Source organism: Mastigoproctus giganteus, chromosome 1 (genome assembly GCF_048544385.1).
Source record: "Mastigoproctus giganteus isolate SK-2022 chromosome 1, ASM4854438v1, whole genome shotgun sequence".
Lineage (NCBI taxonomy): Eukaryota > Metazoa > Arthropoda > Arachnida > Uropygi > Thelyphonidae > Mastigoproctus > Mastigoproctus giganteus.
The window spans coordinates 273,360,450-273,378,391 of NC_143575.1; the positions used below are offsets into that span (position 1 = coordinate 273,360,450).

Genomic DNA, 17,942 nt, shown 5'->3' on the forward strand with positions numbered 1-17,942 from the left:
GGTAGTGTTGAAGCAATGTTCCTAGAATAATTTAGAAATTAAGCCAATTAAAAGAAATTTAGTGGCTCCCCCTCGTAGGCACCTGTTTCCGAATTATGTGAAATCGCACTAAGGTGGAAACGTAGACTAACAAAATTACATGACCAAATAAATTTAAAATAATAATTAATAAAATGAAATGAAATAAAATAGATTGACCATTATGCCCCATCTCAACATTATTGGCCTCGTGGTCCTCTGTCAACATTTAAGGCCTTGAATGGATTGAGCAAGCTCAATGGTGATGGGATTCTTCCTTTTTCTCAGACTACTAGTAGTAGTGGCATGTGATGCAAGAAAGCAGGTGTATGAGCTTATGCAGCATCAGCCAAAAAAAAAAAAAACACACCATTCCCTCCAATTGCCTGTCCAGTTCCTCCTTAAATTTATTTAACCTATCAACTTCCACGACAGATGGAAGTTTGTTCCAGCTATTAACCACCCGCTGGCTAATGGCAAATTTCCGCACATCTATTCTACATCTGTCTCTTCTTAATTTGAATTTATGCCCCCTTAGGTTCGTAATCTGAACAAGTGGAAGGATCCCATCAGAATTCAGCGTTCTCAACCCATTCAAGGCCTTATACACCTCAATCAGATCACCGCACAGGTGCCTAGTCTCCAGCCACTGCAATTTGCAGAACTTAAGCCTCTCTTTGTAAGAGGATCCCTTCTTTCTCCTCACCAATCTTGTTGCCCTTCTCTGTACACGCTCAAGCAAATCTACATCCTTCCTAAAATGAAGCCTCCAGACCTGTATGCAGTACTCAAGGCGTGGCCTGACCATTGCCTTATACAGAGGGATAATCACCTCCTTTTCCCTGCTAGCAAAATTCCTATATATCATTGACAAAACCCCATGACCTGCCCTGGCAGCCTGTCTGCATTGCTCAGAAAACTTCATATCTGACTGCACAATTACTCCCAGGTCTTTTTCATTTTCTACCACCTTAAGTGCAGTACCACACAGTTGGTATGTTTCTCACATGAGGGAGCATAAAACAATCAACGATCCTCTTCAGCCAGAGGAGAGTTGATTGTTGGAACAAACAAATTCACATCTGGTGTTGTAGAGGTGGGTAGTTTGAATAAATTCAAGGAAGAACTAGGTAACTGTTAGTGGGGATTGACAGATGAAATGGAAAGTGTTGGCTTTTCTTTTCCTTTTTTTTTTTTTTGGCTGATGCTGTATATGCTTGTTTTCTTGCATCATTTGTCACTACTACTACTATTAATAATAATAATGATAATAATAAATACTCCTTGTTATTGTACAGTCTGAAAATATGTTAACAATACAAGCCTGCCAGAGTAAAATTGTATCCTAGATATGTTATAAAATTGCTTTTGTATTGTTATTAAGTTATAATTTTAGCCTTAATAAAAATACTTCATAACATTAATTATAATACACTTATAAAGTTTTATAAAAGAATATTAAGCAGCATTTATATTGTTCTTATATCAATATATAACACAGCGGCAACAAAATTTTCTCCTAAAGGTTATTATTAAATTTCAAATTTTATGTATATAGGTTGCTGAAGTTGCTGCGTCTCTAGACTCAGGCAGTGTGTTTATCCTGGACACACCTTCTGTAGCATATCTTTGGATTGGGAAGGTGAGTGTGTATAGACATTACTTGTATCAGTTATTTTTTAAAGGATTACTGGTTTACTTAATATTAAAGTTGTAATCATGAGATGGGTTAAATACGTCTACTACTGCTACACCTTTTATTTTAAAAGTAGTTTTGACTTGTTGAAATTTTTATCATTAACTTCAATGATTTCAAAATTATTATTAGTGTATTTGGTTTTGGCTTGTTTGAGTAATATATTATTATACTTTTTAAAAAAAAATTTCCTTTTACTTGGAATTTTTATTAAAAATAGCAATGAATCCTGTTTATTGCATCAAAAGTGGTTTCTGTGTTTTTCACTAAATTTTTCTTATTTAATATTTTTTGTTGTGTAAGCTGACCATGATTTGTTTGTGCTCATGAAGGAATCCAGTGAAGAAGAACAGAACATGGGAAGGAAAGTCGTCCAGATTGTTTCTCCCGACAGGTAAGTTTATATTTTAGGAAAAGGATGGTAGGAATCATCCCTTTACATGTAGAATACATCTTGTAATATCTGTAGTATTTTGTTTGAAAAATTACTGGAATATGGACATTTTTGAAAACCGTAGGGTTGCACAAGTCCATCACTGATGGGATCTTTAACTATCTTCTAACGAGGTGGCAGTAATCATTAAAATGACTGTAAGAGTGGTGGCACTGCATTAAACATAAATAAATGATTATACTTTTCTAATGAAAATTTCAATTCATTTATAGTGAAACATTGAATTAACATGCGATAATATCCCAAAATGAGAGCCTATAGCTTATTTCAGATATGCTAACTCTGCTGATTTAGGTAGCAGAATATTTGGTTTTGGTTCTTTATCACTCTTTGAATTTTTTGGTTGCTATCATCCCATTAAATCATATCTAAGACAATCTATTAAAAATAATGTAAGTATCCTAATTTCTTCCAAGTTCAAAGGATTATTTACCAAATAAGGAAAATATTTAAGTTATATTAACATGTTTAAAAAAACAGCTTAACCTTTTCATGCTGTGAGTAGGAAGTTTTGTAATTAACATTTTAAACATAAATGCTTTTAAATATTATTTTTTTGTTATTTTGACCTGACTGTTCAACATCAGAGTGAAATTACCATTTTATCAGAATTAAAAAAAAGGTTATAAAAATCTTAAAATCATGAAAATGTAAAAATAGTGATTGTTACTTTTTTTTTGTGCAATAATAACCTCATAATTGCCTACATCTATTTGTGTATCACTTAATTCAGTTTCCATAAAATTAATTCCATTTGTAGCCTGTTGACTATAAGAGGGGGGGATGCATTCTTGGAGACGAGAACTTGTTGTGACAGCAACAGCATATCCTGAATAAATTAGGTAAAATATATAGTGTAAACATATATATTATTTTGAACGAACCAACTGAATTTGAACTGACTGAATTTCAATGACGAACAGCATTTGAGTGAAGTAGTCAAATTTGAGTCAAACCGACAGAATTTGTTTTTATCTGGCATATTTTAATAGAATGCGCATGTTTTAATAACAATCATTGTTTGGGTTTTACCTATCTGTCTGAGCCTTATACACTCAGACAGATTTTATCAGACAATGACGTGTCAGATATATTTACGTTTTTAAAACATTAATTTATATAATTTTATCTAGAATGTTTTATGATTTATAACTGTTTTATATCATATATACGTTTTTTACAATAATATATTAAATAATTATAATATATTTTTTATATTTTATACCTTTTTGACTTGGCACATTATAGCCTCAGATGCTAATGCACCTTAAAATCTTTAAACCAACCAACTGACTGAATTTGAATGAACCGGCAATCTTACTGATGCTTATTCAGATGAAACAAATGTATTTGTTTGGAACACAGTTATATTATTTGAAACTACTATACACATGAAATAAATTGTAAGGCTAAAAATATTCTTTTTGTTATTATATTTTTATCTTTGTTCTGTATTTTGTAAATTTTGTAAATAAATGATTTTTCAATTGAAATAAAACATAACCCCAGGGGCTCACATCTGGTGAGTATGGGCTGGGCACCCCCAGGGTCCTGAGCTGGATATCATCATTCTTCCCTTTCTACTTCTCTCTCTCTCTCTCAGGGTAACTCGGGAATTTTTTTGGCTGGTGCAGCATAAGCCTCAGGCTTCCTTGTGCCATATGGCTAATGATAATAATAATAGTAATAATAAAAAATAAGACATAAAATAAGATCAGACTCAATCAGACAAAAAAAATAAGATAAAGAACACCTCAGCCTTAGAGACAACCATGTGGCACCCTGAAGCAGATTGTACTTTATCTTTTCACTTCTTCAGACATTGTTTTCCAAGAAATGTAATGCCAACAGCTGTAGCACCTGTTCAAATGCCAGGCAAAAATTTGCACCTCAGTTCAAGGGAAAAATAACCTTATAAATTTTAAGAAATACCATGAAAATGTTTATTATTATTATTATTTGTTTCTCCCATTTATTTTAATTTGATATTTTTTAATTGAGCTTGGCATAGCATAATTAAAATATCACCATTTTCAATTCAGTGAAAAAGGCTAAAAATATTTTTTTTAAATTAAAACAAAAAGAGGTGTCTCAGATGCCATGTGAGCATCTTTGTTAAATTGAAGGTGCTAATGACAGAAGGACAAATAATAATAATGATAAGCTATATGATAATAAATTTGCTCTCCTTTTATTACCTGGTTGCCACTACTTTTTCTTCAGTCCTTATACATTTCAACTCATAGCCATGGGAAGAACTGAGGTGTAAAAGCATATCCCTGAAATAATATTGTTTGATATTATATAGCTGTATTTTATTACGTTAATGCTTGCAGAAGCTACCAGTGTGGGACATACAAGTGCCCCCATCCCAAACAATATTTCTGGGTGCAACACTAATCCATCTACATGGGCCCCTAACTTTGTGTATTGCAAAAATGTTAAAAAAACCCATATTGATTAAAACATTTTGACTAAGAGAGGCCATCATAGAAAAAATGCACTTAATATGCACTTAATTAGAATCCTCCTATATAGAAATGCAACAAAGTTATTTATTTTTGTTTTATTTATTTTTTTATTTTATTTTATTTTTTTTTTGTTTTATTTATTTTTTTATTATTTTTTTTTATTTTTGTTTTATTTATTTTTTTATTTTTTTTTTTTATGTAAAACTGACTATATTAACATCATTTAAGTATTCCTTTGACCTTATGTAGCCACCCTGGAGTATAAACAGAAAAATTTATTTACTTTTTGTGTGCATGTATATAAAAATTATTTTTTGATTTCCTGAAACAGTAAGATTCTAAGTTAATAGTCTAAGCTAAAATTCTACCCAATTCTTTTTAGAGAAGTAATGGAAATCACAGAAGAGGAAGAGCCTGATGATTTCTGGACTAGTATTGGAGGAAAGGGAGAATATCAGAAGTCAGTTGATCTTCCTGATAAGCCACTTTTAGGACCTCGTCTCTTTAAATGCTCCACAGAAACTGGAAGATTCCGTGTAGAAGAGATATGTAATTTTACTCAAGAGGTAATTATAATTCATATCTTGTTGTTTAAAATGATGATGTCTGGATTTGGTATACAGCTTGTAATGAGAATTTATAACATTACACATGTATACATTTTGTAATATAGTTTAAATTCAGTTTCACATTAATAGATTGTACATACACACTGAGTGATTACTGAATTATGACCACCTACCTAATACTTCGTAGATCCTCCTTTTGCCCTCTGTACAGCAGCTATCTGACGTGGCATTGATTCAACAAGATGTTGGAAGCGTTCGGGAGGTATGGCCAACCAAGCTGCGTGTAATGCGGCTAGTAGTGCTGGTATGGAGGTAATTGGTGTGTCCAGATGCCTGATATGCCTTTTCAGTGGCCCACAAGTGCTCTATGGGGTGGAGCTCGGAGGTCAATCGATATGCTGGAAGTCAGAACTGTGTTCCTCAAACCATTCCTGCACATCAATTGCCCGACGGCTTGGCGCATTGTTATGTTGGAAGAAACCATCGCCATTCGGTAAAAAGTGTAACATAGCCGGGTGAACACCGTCAGCAAGCAGTTGATGATAGCAGAGACCAATGATACGTTGTTCCACATGTACCAGGGGTACAAGTTCCTGCCAGTGAAACATGCCCCACACCATACAACCGCCTCCACCAGCCTACACTTTTGATACCATGCACGATGGATGAAGAGCCTCATGTTGTTGACACCAAATCCCTACACGACCATCCGCAGTGTGGAGTAAATAACTGGCTCATCCGACCGGCACACCTTCTTCCAGTCTTCTAATGTCCAACTTGCATGCTCTTTGCACCAGGCGAGTCTTTTATGCTGATGAACCTTGGTTAGGAGAGGATGCCTTAGGGGTCGTCTGCTGGTATAGCCCATACATGTGAGCTTGTGATGCATGGTCATGCCAGATATTATTCTGGGTTGGCCCATGTTGTATTGGGTAGTCAACTCTTCAACAGTGCTGTGCCTGTTCACTTGTACGAGTAGTCGGACCCAGTGCTCACCTCTAACATCAACCTTTCGCTGACCTTTGCAGTTTTTCCTTTGGGTCATTGTTTGACCATTTTGACACCAGTCCTGGTACACTTTAACTACTGTGGCTCTCAAACACCCCACCAGTTCAGCCATTTGGAACATCAAGGCACCAACTTGTCGAGCACCCACAATCTGTCCTTTATCAAAGTCCGATAAATCCTTCCTTTTACCCATCACGCTCGGAATTTTACTACCTACTGAACCACTAACACCTTATCTATTGGTGCCTCCGTAGCCAGGTGAGCAGAAGCAGCAGTACGTAGCACATGCTTCTTGATTAGACCGGGGTTCGAGCCCGTGAGCCACCAAATATGGAGGATGCGGAAAGGTCAGGAAATGACCACTGCATATCCCTGGAGCAATATGGCCTTAGTTGCTAATGCTTCTAAAAAAAACAAATAACACAACAACAACCTTATCTATGCTACGTAGGTTGACTAACTCCATACTCTCGTACCGCACTTGGTCAACAGGTCGCATTCAATTTTCATAGAGGTGGTCATAATTCAGTGATCACTCAGTGTACAGATACATTATTTTTAACTGCTGATTGAGTATAACATTTAATCAAAGTCAAACAACAAAAAGTTGATTATAATGGGCATCATATTCATAAGGCTTTATCCAACTCTGAAACTAATTCATAGTACAGTCAGGTCATTTAGTAAAGTGCTACTCTTAGGGAGTATCTTAGTGATTGTCCGTTATTCATCATAATACTTTTTCTTCTAGTTTGCTCCTCCCAAATATGAAGTAAGAGGTTCTCACGCAGCTTTTTAAGTACAATTGATCAAAAAAAATTATGAAAATTATAACCTAGAAGATTAAAAATAAGAAAATTGTTTTAAATAGTATGTGAGCAAAATGAGATTTGAAGTCATCCCTTTATCACATTACTAAGAAACATGTTCTGTTTGCTCATGAGGCAATAATTTTCTTTTGGATTCTCTCACTATTCCAGTTTCTTGCATCTGTTGATGTTGCTGTGCAAGTAAGAAGAAAAACCATCCCCATTTCAGATAGGAAGGGAAACCTTCCTGGGTATATAATAAATTGTTGACACTAATTACTAAAGGATTAGTATAGGTAAAAGTTTCTTGCTCCCAGAATGAGGCTTTTGTAAGCCTTTAACTCTTTAGCAATTAAGTAGTCCATAACATTGTAAATATATCCTCTTAATTCCAACTGCAGATGCAAATTATGATAGCATTAGCATTAGCATTAGTAGAGGCATACGATGCAAGAAAGCAAGCTTATTCAGCATCAGCCAAAAAAAAAAAAAAAAAAAAACACAACCACTACTCCCATTTCACCCCTCAATTCGTTCGAAATACCTGTCCAGCTGAGCCTTAAATTTGTTTAGGCTATCAACTTCAACAACAAGCGATGGAAGTCTATTCCACAAACCAACTGCCCACTGGCTAAAGGCGAATTTCCGCACATCTATCCGACATCCGTCCTTCCTCAATTTGAATTTATGCCCTCTCAGGTGATTATTCTGAGCAAGAGGAAGAATCCCATCGGCATTGAGCATGCTCAAGCCATTCAAAGCCTTGTACACCTCTATCAGATCACCTCGGCGATGCCTAGTCTCCAGGCTCTGTAATTTGCAAAACTTAAGCCTTTCTTCGTAAGAGCAACCCTTTGTTCCATTCACTAATCTTGTTGCCCTTCTCTGTACTCGTTCCAGCAGCTCTACATGCTTCTTGAAATGAGGCCTCCAGACCTGTATACAGTGCTCAAGGTGTGGCCTGACCAATGCCTTATACAAGGAAATAATCACATCCCTGTCCCTGCTAGAAAAATTCCTGTATATCATTGACAAGACACCATGAGCTACTCTTGCAGCTCGTCTGCACTGCTCAGAGAACTTCATATCTGCCTGCACAATTACCCCCAGGTCCTTTTCATTCTCTACCACTGTCAGCGTAGTACCACAGAGTTGATACGTTGATCTGGGGTTACTGTTTCCCATATGTAGTACTTTACATTTGTCAATGTTAAACTTCATTTGCCACCTCTCAGCCCATCTGCTCAACCTTTCCAGATCCTGTTGCAGCAGCATAGTATCAGTAGTGTCCTTAACAACCCTGCCAACCTTTGTATCGTCTGCAAACTTGGACATTAAGCCTGATACACCATCATCAATATCATTTATAAATACAGAAAACAACAATGGACCCAACACTGAACCCTGAGGAACTCCACTAATAACATTAGTCCACGTTGAGCAGTGTCCATTGATTACCACTCTCTGTCTTCTGCCACTCAACCATCCCTTTATCCATAGCAGCAATTTGCCTCGAATGCCACACTTCTCCAATTTGTGCAGCAGTCTTCCATGCGCAACAGTATTAAAAGCCTTTCTAAGATCCAAATATATAATATCAAAGTTATTCCCTGCATCCAGTTCTTTTGTGACTACATCATAGTATCCAATCAAATTGGTCAGACAAGACCTGCCCTTAACAAACCCATGCTGTGTCTGAGCTATAACTGAATTCTTGTCCAGATGATCCTGCAGTGCTTCTTTAACCAGTGCCTCCATTAATTTTCCTGGAACCGAAGTTAAACTAACAGGTCTATAATTACTTGTGTCAGCCTTTGATCCTCCTTTGTGAATTGGGGGTTACATTTGCACATCTCCAGTCCATGGGTACCTCCCCTGAGTCCAAAGAAGCTCTCATAATTATGGCTAGGGGTTTGCTTACTTCCTTTGCTGCCTCCTTTAATATAACTGGATAGATCCCATCCACCCCGGGTGCCTTTTTTATGTTTATCCTCAACAATTTCTCCTCCACTTTCCTCTCAGTTATTAGAAAATCATCTAGCTCACTGCCAATGTTTACTTCACCTACGACATTCCCCTTCCTGAATAACTCCTCATGTGTGAATGTAGATGCAAAATACTCGTTTAGATTGTTAGCCACCTGAGCTAGTTCTCAACTGTTGAACCATCAACATCCAGTGGACCAATCTGATTCATCCCTTTCCTTCTTGAGTTTAAATAGGTAAAGAACTCTTTTCTGTTTTTCTTTGCATCCTTAGCCAAGGATTTCTCATAATCTGCCTTTGCCTGCCTAATCTCCTTTGTGATTTGGTTACAGACCAACTTATATCTATCATAGGCTTCCACGTCACCCATTAATTTGTATGTATCCCATGCATTTTTCTTCTCTGCCATATGTCTCATTAGTTCATCTGACAACCATTTAGGCCTGAACCTTGAACAATATTTCTTGGTTGGTATGTAAAGCCTGGTAGCTTCCAAGATTAGTTCCTTGAATGCTTCCCATTTTGAATTTGCTGTTGGTAACATCATCAGTTGTTCCCACTGTATAGAATTTAAATACTGTCTCAGACCAGCATAGTCGCCTTTACGAAAGCAAAAACCCTTCCCTTTACCTCTGATGGTAGTTACCTCCTTGAGTAAATCCCACTTCAGCACACTGTGATCACTGCCACCCAGTGGTTCATTTATCTGCAGATTCCTAATGCATGAAGAATCACTACTGATAATCAGATCAAGAGTATTACTCCCTCTAGTTGCCTCCCGAACATGCTGGTGTAGAAAACAATCATCCAATAAATCCACAAAAGCCTTGCTAGTGTGTGAGTGACCAACCCACAAATTCCAGTCAATATCTGGGAAATTAAAATCCCCCATTATAAGACTCTCTTATTTACTGGCCCATTCTATTTCCCTGTACAGTATCTTATTATACTCATCAGAGTCATTAGGCCTATAGCACACTCCTACTCTCAATTTTGATTTACCTATGCTTATGTCACACCAAACTGACTCAACACTGCACTGTCCAGCGATGTCAACTGGCTTCACTTCCTTGGATTTTATGTGTTTTTTAACTAATAGCATAACCCCTCCTCCCTTCCTATCCTGTCTATCCTTTCTGTAGACGTTGTACTCCCCAAATTCCAGTTCTGCATTCCTTATATCTGTGTGACACCACGTCTCTGATATCCCAACAATATCTGCCTTTGATGTTTTGAGTAATACCTCAAATTCATCAAATTTATTTACTAAACTCCTAGCATTAGTGTACACGCAAGTATACATGCACCTGTTTCTATTCTTAGCTACCCTAACACAACCCATGTGTTTACTTGTACCGCAATGACTTCCAGCAGTCTCTGAAATATCCTGCATCTTGTTTTTCAGGCTTCTGCTCATTCCAATAGAAGCAGTGCAAGAATCTCTTTCACCTCTGCCCGTGGCTACTGTTAATCCATTAGTCTTTGTCTCCCCCCAAGCTAGCAGTGGTCAGTTCGTTTTCTGATAGCAGTGGATTTTAGAAATATTCTTGGCATCAACTGCATTTTATTGTTATATATTCCTTCATATAGGAATATATAACAATACTGCTCTTCCAAATTTGGGTCACATTTATTTTTATTTTGTTTTTCTTTCGTTTTCAACTTCTTTTCTAGACTAGATAATGATTTCCAAATTGGGGTCAAAACACTAAGTAATGCAGGCATCAATCATCTAGTTAGACAGAATATTTCATATATTGTAATTTTTTTTAGGAAAACCAATGATTTGGTTTTTGCTAAAATCATGAAATTGTGTTGAATTATTAAATTAAAATTTAGTGGTATAAGATTGGTACTACTCACACTACCTTCCATGTAAGATTTAAATACAAATTGCATTCTCTTATTTCAGCTGTTTCCATTTATACCACAATGAATTTAATAGTATCTTGTGTGTGTCCGTGCTTATGATTAATGTCTATGAGTGTTATGTCATGCAACTTATATAAATATGGTTGACCATTCTGAGGATTTTTTTACATATCTGTACAGGTGTATATTCATGGGCCAGTTTTCATATTGCACAAGCTGAAACATGAGGATTACTATTGGTAGTGGCAAATGATGCAAGAAAGCAAGTTATAAGCATCAGCCAAAAAAAAAAAAAAAACACCTTCCCACATCACCTGTCCATCCCCTCCAATAACTTGTCTAGTTCTTTCTTGAATCTGTTTAAACAACCCACTTCAACAACAACAGATGAAAGTTTGTTCCAATAATCAACCAAACTTGCAACCATCCTTTCACAATTTTTGAATTTATGTCCCCTTGTGTGTGTGGTTTGGTCAGCTGAAAGAACGGCATCACCAATAAGCTTGCTCAATCCAGTCAAAGTCTTAAACACTACAATCAGATTAGCTCGCAGGTGCCTAGTCTCTAGACACTGAAATTTGCAGAACTGAAGCCTTTCTTGGTAAGTGCACCTCTTTGTTCCATTTACCAATCTTGTAAAGAGGTGCCCTTCTTTGTACTTGTTCCAGCAGCTCAATGTCTTTACTAAAATGAGGCCTCCAGGCCTGTATGCAGTACTTTAGATGTGGCCCGACCATTTGGGATTATCACCTCCTTATCCTTGCTAGCAAAATTCCTGTATATTATTGACAAAACCCTATGAGCTGTCCTGACCACCTGTCTGCACTGCTCAGAGAACTTCATATCTGACTGAGCAATTACCCCCAGATCTTTTTCATTTTCCACTACTGCCCTGAGTGTAGTATCACACAACTGATACGTACTCTGAGGTTACTCTTTAATATTTGTCAATGTTAAACTTCAATTGCCATTTCTCAGCCCATCTGCCTAACTTTTCTAGATTCTGTTGCAGTAGCATACTGTCATTAAACACCCTGCCAACCTTTGTGTCATCTCAAAACTTAAACATTAAGCCTAATATGCTTTCATTAATAAATATAGAAAACAACAATGGGCCAAGCACTGAACCCTGCAGAACTCCACTAATGACATTAGTCCAAGAAGAGCAGTGTCCATTAATAATGACACTATATTTTCCTACTCAACCTCCCTTTATCCACTGCAGTAACTTGTTCTTAATGCCACACTCTCCAATTTATACAGCAGTCTTTTACAGTCTTTTGTATGTGCAACAGTATCAAAAGCTTTCCTCAAATCCAAGTAAAAAAAAAAAAAGGTAAACTGCAGCCATTATCAACCCACTGCAGGATGGAAGCCTCCTCAACGATTCATGCTGAGGGAAATGGACTATAATCTGCCACGCTGGTCCAGTGCGGGTTGGCAGATTGACCATATTTAGCAGACAGGGGCTTGAACTCTGGTCTACTCAAAGAGCATGTACTACTGCACTCTCGCTGCTGACCACTCAGCTACGGAGGCTCAAATCCAAGTATATGATATCAAAATTATTTTTGTATCCAGTTCCTTTGTTACTGCATTATAATATCCAATTAGATTGGTCAGAGAAGATCATCCCTTAACAAATGCATGCTGTAACTCCCTAATTGCATTCCTGTCTAGATGGTTCTGCATTACTTCTTTAACTACTGATTCCATTATTTTTGCTGGAACAGAAGTTAAATTGGCAAGTCTGTAATTACTTATGTCACTTTGTGATCCCCTTTGTGAATTGGGCATACATTCACACATCTCCAGTCCATTGGGACCTCCCCTGAATCCAGTGATGCTCTCATAATGAGTTTGCTTATCTCCTTTGCTGCCTCCCTTAATATAATTGGATAAATTCCATCCACTCCAGACACCTTTTTTATGTTTAGCTTCGGCAATTTCTCTACCACTTTCCTCTCAGTATCACAAAATTATTTAGCTCTGTTAGAATTTGATAAACTTCTAAAGATTTATATTTAAAACATATATAAAACATATCTCCTCCAAAAGAATGCCTCATACGGGAATGCAGATGCAAATTACTTATTTGGTTTGTCAGAAACTTGAGCAGGATCATTAACAGTTAAACCAGTAACATCAAGTGGGCCAATGTGATTCAAATCCTTCCTTCTAATGTTAATATAAATAAAGTCTTTCCTGCTGTTCTTTGTATTCTTTGCCAGAGATTTCTTGTAATTGTCCTTAGCTTGCCTAACCTCCTATGTGACTTGATTATAGACTGGTTTCTATCTACCCCATAGGCTTCTGTATCACCTGAGAATATATATGTATTCCGTGCATTTTTATTCTCTGCCATATGTCTCAATTGTTCATTTGATATCCATTATGCCTAATTTGCTCACACCCTTTGCACCGAACACACATGCACGCACACACACGCGTGCACTTGCACACACACATTCCCCTTGACTGTATCATATCCCATTTCTTATAGGTTAGCAAACATGACACAAGTAGCACATTTTGTAAGGCCCTGATTCATAGGAGAACTACCTCCTTCACTTCTTCCTAAGCTACATCACTCCCATACTCTGACCCCATTGCTTTCTTGCTCTAGCCTGAAGCATGACAAATGTAAAGTACTACACATGGGAAACAGCAACCCCAGAGCAACGTATCAACTCTGTGGTACTACACTGGCAGTGGTAGAGAATGAAAGGGACTTGGGGGTGGTTGTGCAGGCAGATATGAAGTTCTCTGAGCAGTGCAGACGGGCTGCAAGAGTAGCTCATGGAGTATTGTCAATGATATACAGGAATTTTTCCAGCAGGGATAAGGAAGTGATTATTCCCTTGTATAAGGCAATGGTCAGGCCACACCTAGAGTACTGTATACAGGTCTGGAGGCCTCATTTCAAGAAGGATGTAGAGCTGCTGGAACGAGTACAGAGAAGGGCAACAAGATTAGTGAATGGAACAAAGGGGTGCTCTTACGAAGAAAGGCTTAAGTTTTGCAAATTACAGTGTCTGGAGACTAGGCACCAGCGAGGTGATCTGATAGAGGTGTATAAAGCCTTGAATGGTTTAAGCATGCTCAATGCTGATGGGATTCTTCCTCTAGCTCAGAAAAATCACCTGAGAAGGCATAAATTCAAATTGAGGAAAGACAGATGTAGGATAGACGTGCGGAAATTTGCCTTTAGCCAGCGGGTGGTTGGTTGGTGGAACAGACTTCCATCCCTTGTAGTGGAGGTTGATAGCCTAAATAAGTTTAAGGCTCAGCTGGACAGGTATTTTGAACGAACAGAGGGGTGAAGTGGAAGTGGGGTTTTTTTTTTTTTTTTTGGCTGATGCTGCATAAGCTTGCTTTCTTGCATCAAATGCCTCTACTAATGCTAATGCTAATGATTTCCATTTAAATTCAATTTAATTTCAGAATACTATACTAAATCAATTGATATCTCAGGTAATAATACATATTACGCTATCAAGTTTGTTATATGCATTATGCTAAACTGTTATGTTCACAGTTTTAAATTAGTTATTCTTGTTTTTGACAGGATTTGAACCCAGACTTCTCAAATGAGTGAAAAACATTGCCTACTGTATTGGAAGATGTATAAATATGTTTGTTTTTAAGCCATCAGTGTCCCATAACTGGTATTTTCTACAACCAATACTAGAATGGATATTTAAAGCATATTGTTTGAAAAGCCACAACTGTAAATCACCTATGTAGAATTTGCAAAATTGTAACACGAACTGGGGGGGGGTTAACCATTGGTAGCATAAACTAAAAAAAAAAAAACAGGAGAGACTTTATTCGACAAATTTCTTATTTCCTATAGTGAAGCAGGTGCCTGAATATCTTATCAAAGATTTTACTATATCTTTGTATGTAGGGTAAAAGGATGTATTATTTACATTACAAAGGAAGTATTATTCCAATTATAAAAATCAGTTGTTAGATTACACAAGGAACCTTATATTCTGGCCTGGAAGCTATATCTGGAAAAAGACTGCAAACTTCTTGAACAGATTCAGAGAAAGGTGACTACATAGATAAACAGTGCAAAAGGACATACCTATGAGGAATGATTCTGAGAGTGTGATTTAGAGAAATTGAAAATTAGACTGTGAATTTGAGAGATCCGATAGAGGTAATATAAGATCCTAAAGGGAATGAGTAAAATGAAACATGGTAGCATATTCTTCCTGGCAGAGCAAAAAAGAGACATAAATATCAATGGGTAATATGGGTAACTGTGGATTGCAGAGTCTCAAGACTAGATGTGTGGGGGCTTTAAGTCTAAAAGACTGACACATCTGAGCAGTCAAGCATGAGAGTGAAGCACATACGTTTGAACAGACCATCCTTCTACCCCATATGAGTGCTAAATATGATTAGCAGTTGTATTCATTGTCAAAATAATTAACTGTAAACTTCTGTGATATAGTAGTCATACTGGAGTATAAGCAGACCACTTTTTCTTTTTTAGTAAATTAAATAATAGGAATACCTTTGTAAGATCACTGGTCACTGTTGAAAAAAAGCAGTGAATTAGAGTTGATATTTGAAAGTGTCTGCAATTCTGCCCAGACACGACAGGAGGGAGTATATGATGTGCGCCTTGTCGATCAATTCGGCCCTGGAAAGATTGTGCAAGGCTCAAAGGGATAAAATTTTTTCAGCCTGGTCTGTACTTGTTAACAGGAGAGACTGCTTCTACAGGGATGGGATACACTTAATTAGAAAGGGTGCAAGAATATTTACTGATGCTATCGAAGCAGTGTTAGGTGGGTCGTAAAACTGCTAGCTTGGGGAGTACAAGGACTAACAGATTAACAGTAGCCACTGGCAGAGGTGAAAGTGATTCTTGCACTGCTTCTAATGGAATGAGCAACAGCCTGGAAAACAAGATGCAGGGTATTTCAGAGACTGCTGGGAGTCATTGCGGTACAAGTAAACACATGGGTTGTGTTAGGGTAGCTAAGAATAGGAACAGGTGCATGTATACTTGCGTGTACACCAATGCTAGGAGTTTGGTAAATAAATTTGATGAATTTGAGGTATTACTCAAAACATCAAAGGCAGATATTGTTGGGATATCAGAGACGTGATGTCACACAGATATAAGGAATACAGAACTGGAATTTGGGGAGTACAATGTGTACAGAAAGGATAGACAGGATAGGAAGGGAGGAGGGGTTATGCTATTAGTTAAGAAACACATAAAATCCAAGGAAGTGAAGCCAGTTGACAGTGGTGGACAGTGCAGTGTTGAGTCAGTTTGGTGTGACATAAGCATTGGGAGATCAAAATTGAGAGTGGGAAGATCAAAATTGAGAGTGGGAGTGTGCTATAGGCCTAATGACTCTCATGAGTATAATAAGAAACTGTACAGGGAAATAGAGTGGGCCAGTAAATCAGAGAGTCTTATAATGGGAGATTTTAATTTCCCAGATATTGACTGGAATTTGTGGGTTGGTCACTCACACACTAGCAAGGCTTTTGTGGATTTATTGGATGATTGTTTTCTACATCAGCATGTTCGGGAGGCAACTAGAGGGAGTAATACCCTTGATCTGATTATCAGTAGTGATTCTTCATGCATTAAGAATCTGCAGATAATGGAACCACTAGGTGGCAGTGATCACAGTGTGCTGAAGTAGGATTTACTCAAAGAGGTAACTACCATCAGGGGTAAAGGGAAGGGTTTTTGCTTTCATAAAGGTGACTACGATGGTCTGAGACAGTATTTAAATTCTATACAGTTGGACCAACTGATGAAGTGACCAACAGCAAATTCAAAATGGGAAGCATTCAAAGAACTTATCTTGGAAGCTACTAGGCTTTTCATACCAACTAAGAAATATTGTTCAAGGTTTAGGCCTAAATGGATGTCAGATGAACTAATGAGACATATGGCGGAGAAGAAAACTGCATGGTTTACATATAAATTAATGGGTGACATGGAAGCCTGTGATAGATATAAGCTGGTCTGTAACCCAGTCACAAAGGAGATTAGGCAGGCAAAGGCAGATTATGAGATTTCCTTGGCAAAGGATGCAAAGAAAAACAGAAAAGAGTTCTTTACCTATGTAAACTCTAGAAGGAAAGGGATGAATCAGATGGGTCCACTGGATATTGATGGTTCAAATGTTGATGATCCTACTCAGGTGGCTAACAAACTAAATTAGTATTTTGCATCAATATTTACACATGAGGAGTTATTCAGGAAGGGGAATGCCAGAGGTGAAGTAAACGCTGGCAGTGAGCTAGATGATTTTGTAATAACTGAGAGGAAGATGGAGGAGAAATTGTTGAGGATAAACATAAAAAAGGCACCCAAAGTGGATGGGATCTATCCAGTTATATTAAAGGAGGCAGCAAAGGAAGTAAGCAAACCCTTAGCCATAATTATGAGAGCTTCTTTGGATTCAGGAGAGGTACCCATAGACTGGAGATGTGCAAATATGACCCCCATTGACAAAGAAGGATCAAAGGCTGACACAAGTAATTATAGACCTGTGAGTTTAACTTCTGTTCCAGGAAAATTAATGGAGGCACTAGTTAAAGAAGCACTGCAGGATCATCCAGACAAGACTTCAGTTATAGCTAGGACACAGCATGGTTTTTTTTTAAGGGAAAGTCTTGCCTGACCAATTTGATTGTATACTATGATGCAGTCACAAAAGAACTGGATGCAGGGAATAACTTTGATATTATATATTTGGATCTTAGAAAGGCTTTTGATACTGTTGCACATGGAAGACTGCTGCACAAATTGGAGCAGTGTGGCATTGAAAGCAAATTGCTGCTATGGATAAAGGGATGGTTGAGGGGGAGAAGACAGAGAGTGGTAATCAGTGGACATTGCTCATTGTGGACTAATGTTATTAGTGGAGTCCCTCAGGGTTCAGTGTTGGGTCCATTGTTGTTTTCTGTATTTATAAATGATATTGATGATGGTATATCAAGCTTAATGTCCAAGTTTGCAGATGATACAAAGGTTGGCAGGGTTGTTAAGGACACTACTGATGCTATGCTG

At 37.4% G+C, this 17,942-nt stretch overlaps 1 protein-coding gene across 2 annotated transcripts in view; it reads left to right on the forward strand.

Moving 5' to 3' along the window:
* Gel (Gelsolin) overlaps positions 1-17,942 on the forward strand; it is a 90,680-nt gene that overhangs the window by 52,765 nt on the left and 19,973 nt on the right. For both annotated transcript variants that reach the window (XM_090377685.1, XM_090377676.1), the window contains exons 14-16: positions 1,577-1,660; positions 2,047-2,108; positions 5,022-5,205. In XM_090377685.1, coding sequence (XP_090233811.1) covers positions 1,577-1,660; positions 2,047-2,108; positions 5,022-5,205 — 330 coding nt within the window. The remainder of the gene's footprint in view (positions 1-1,576; positions 1,661-2,046; positions 2,109-5,021; positions 5,206-17,942) is intronic.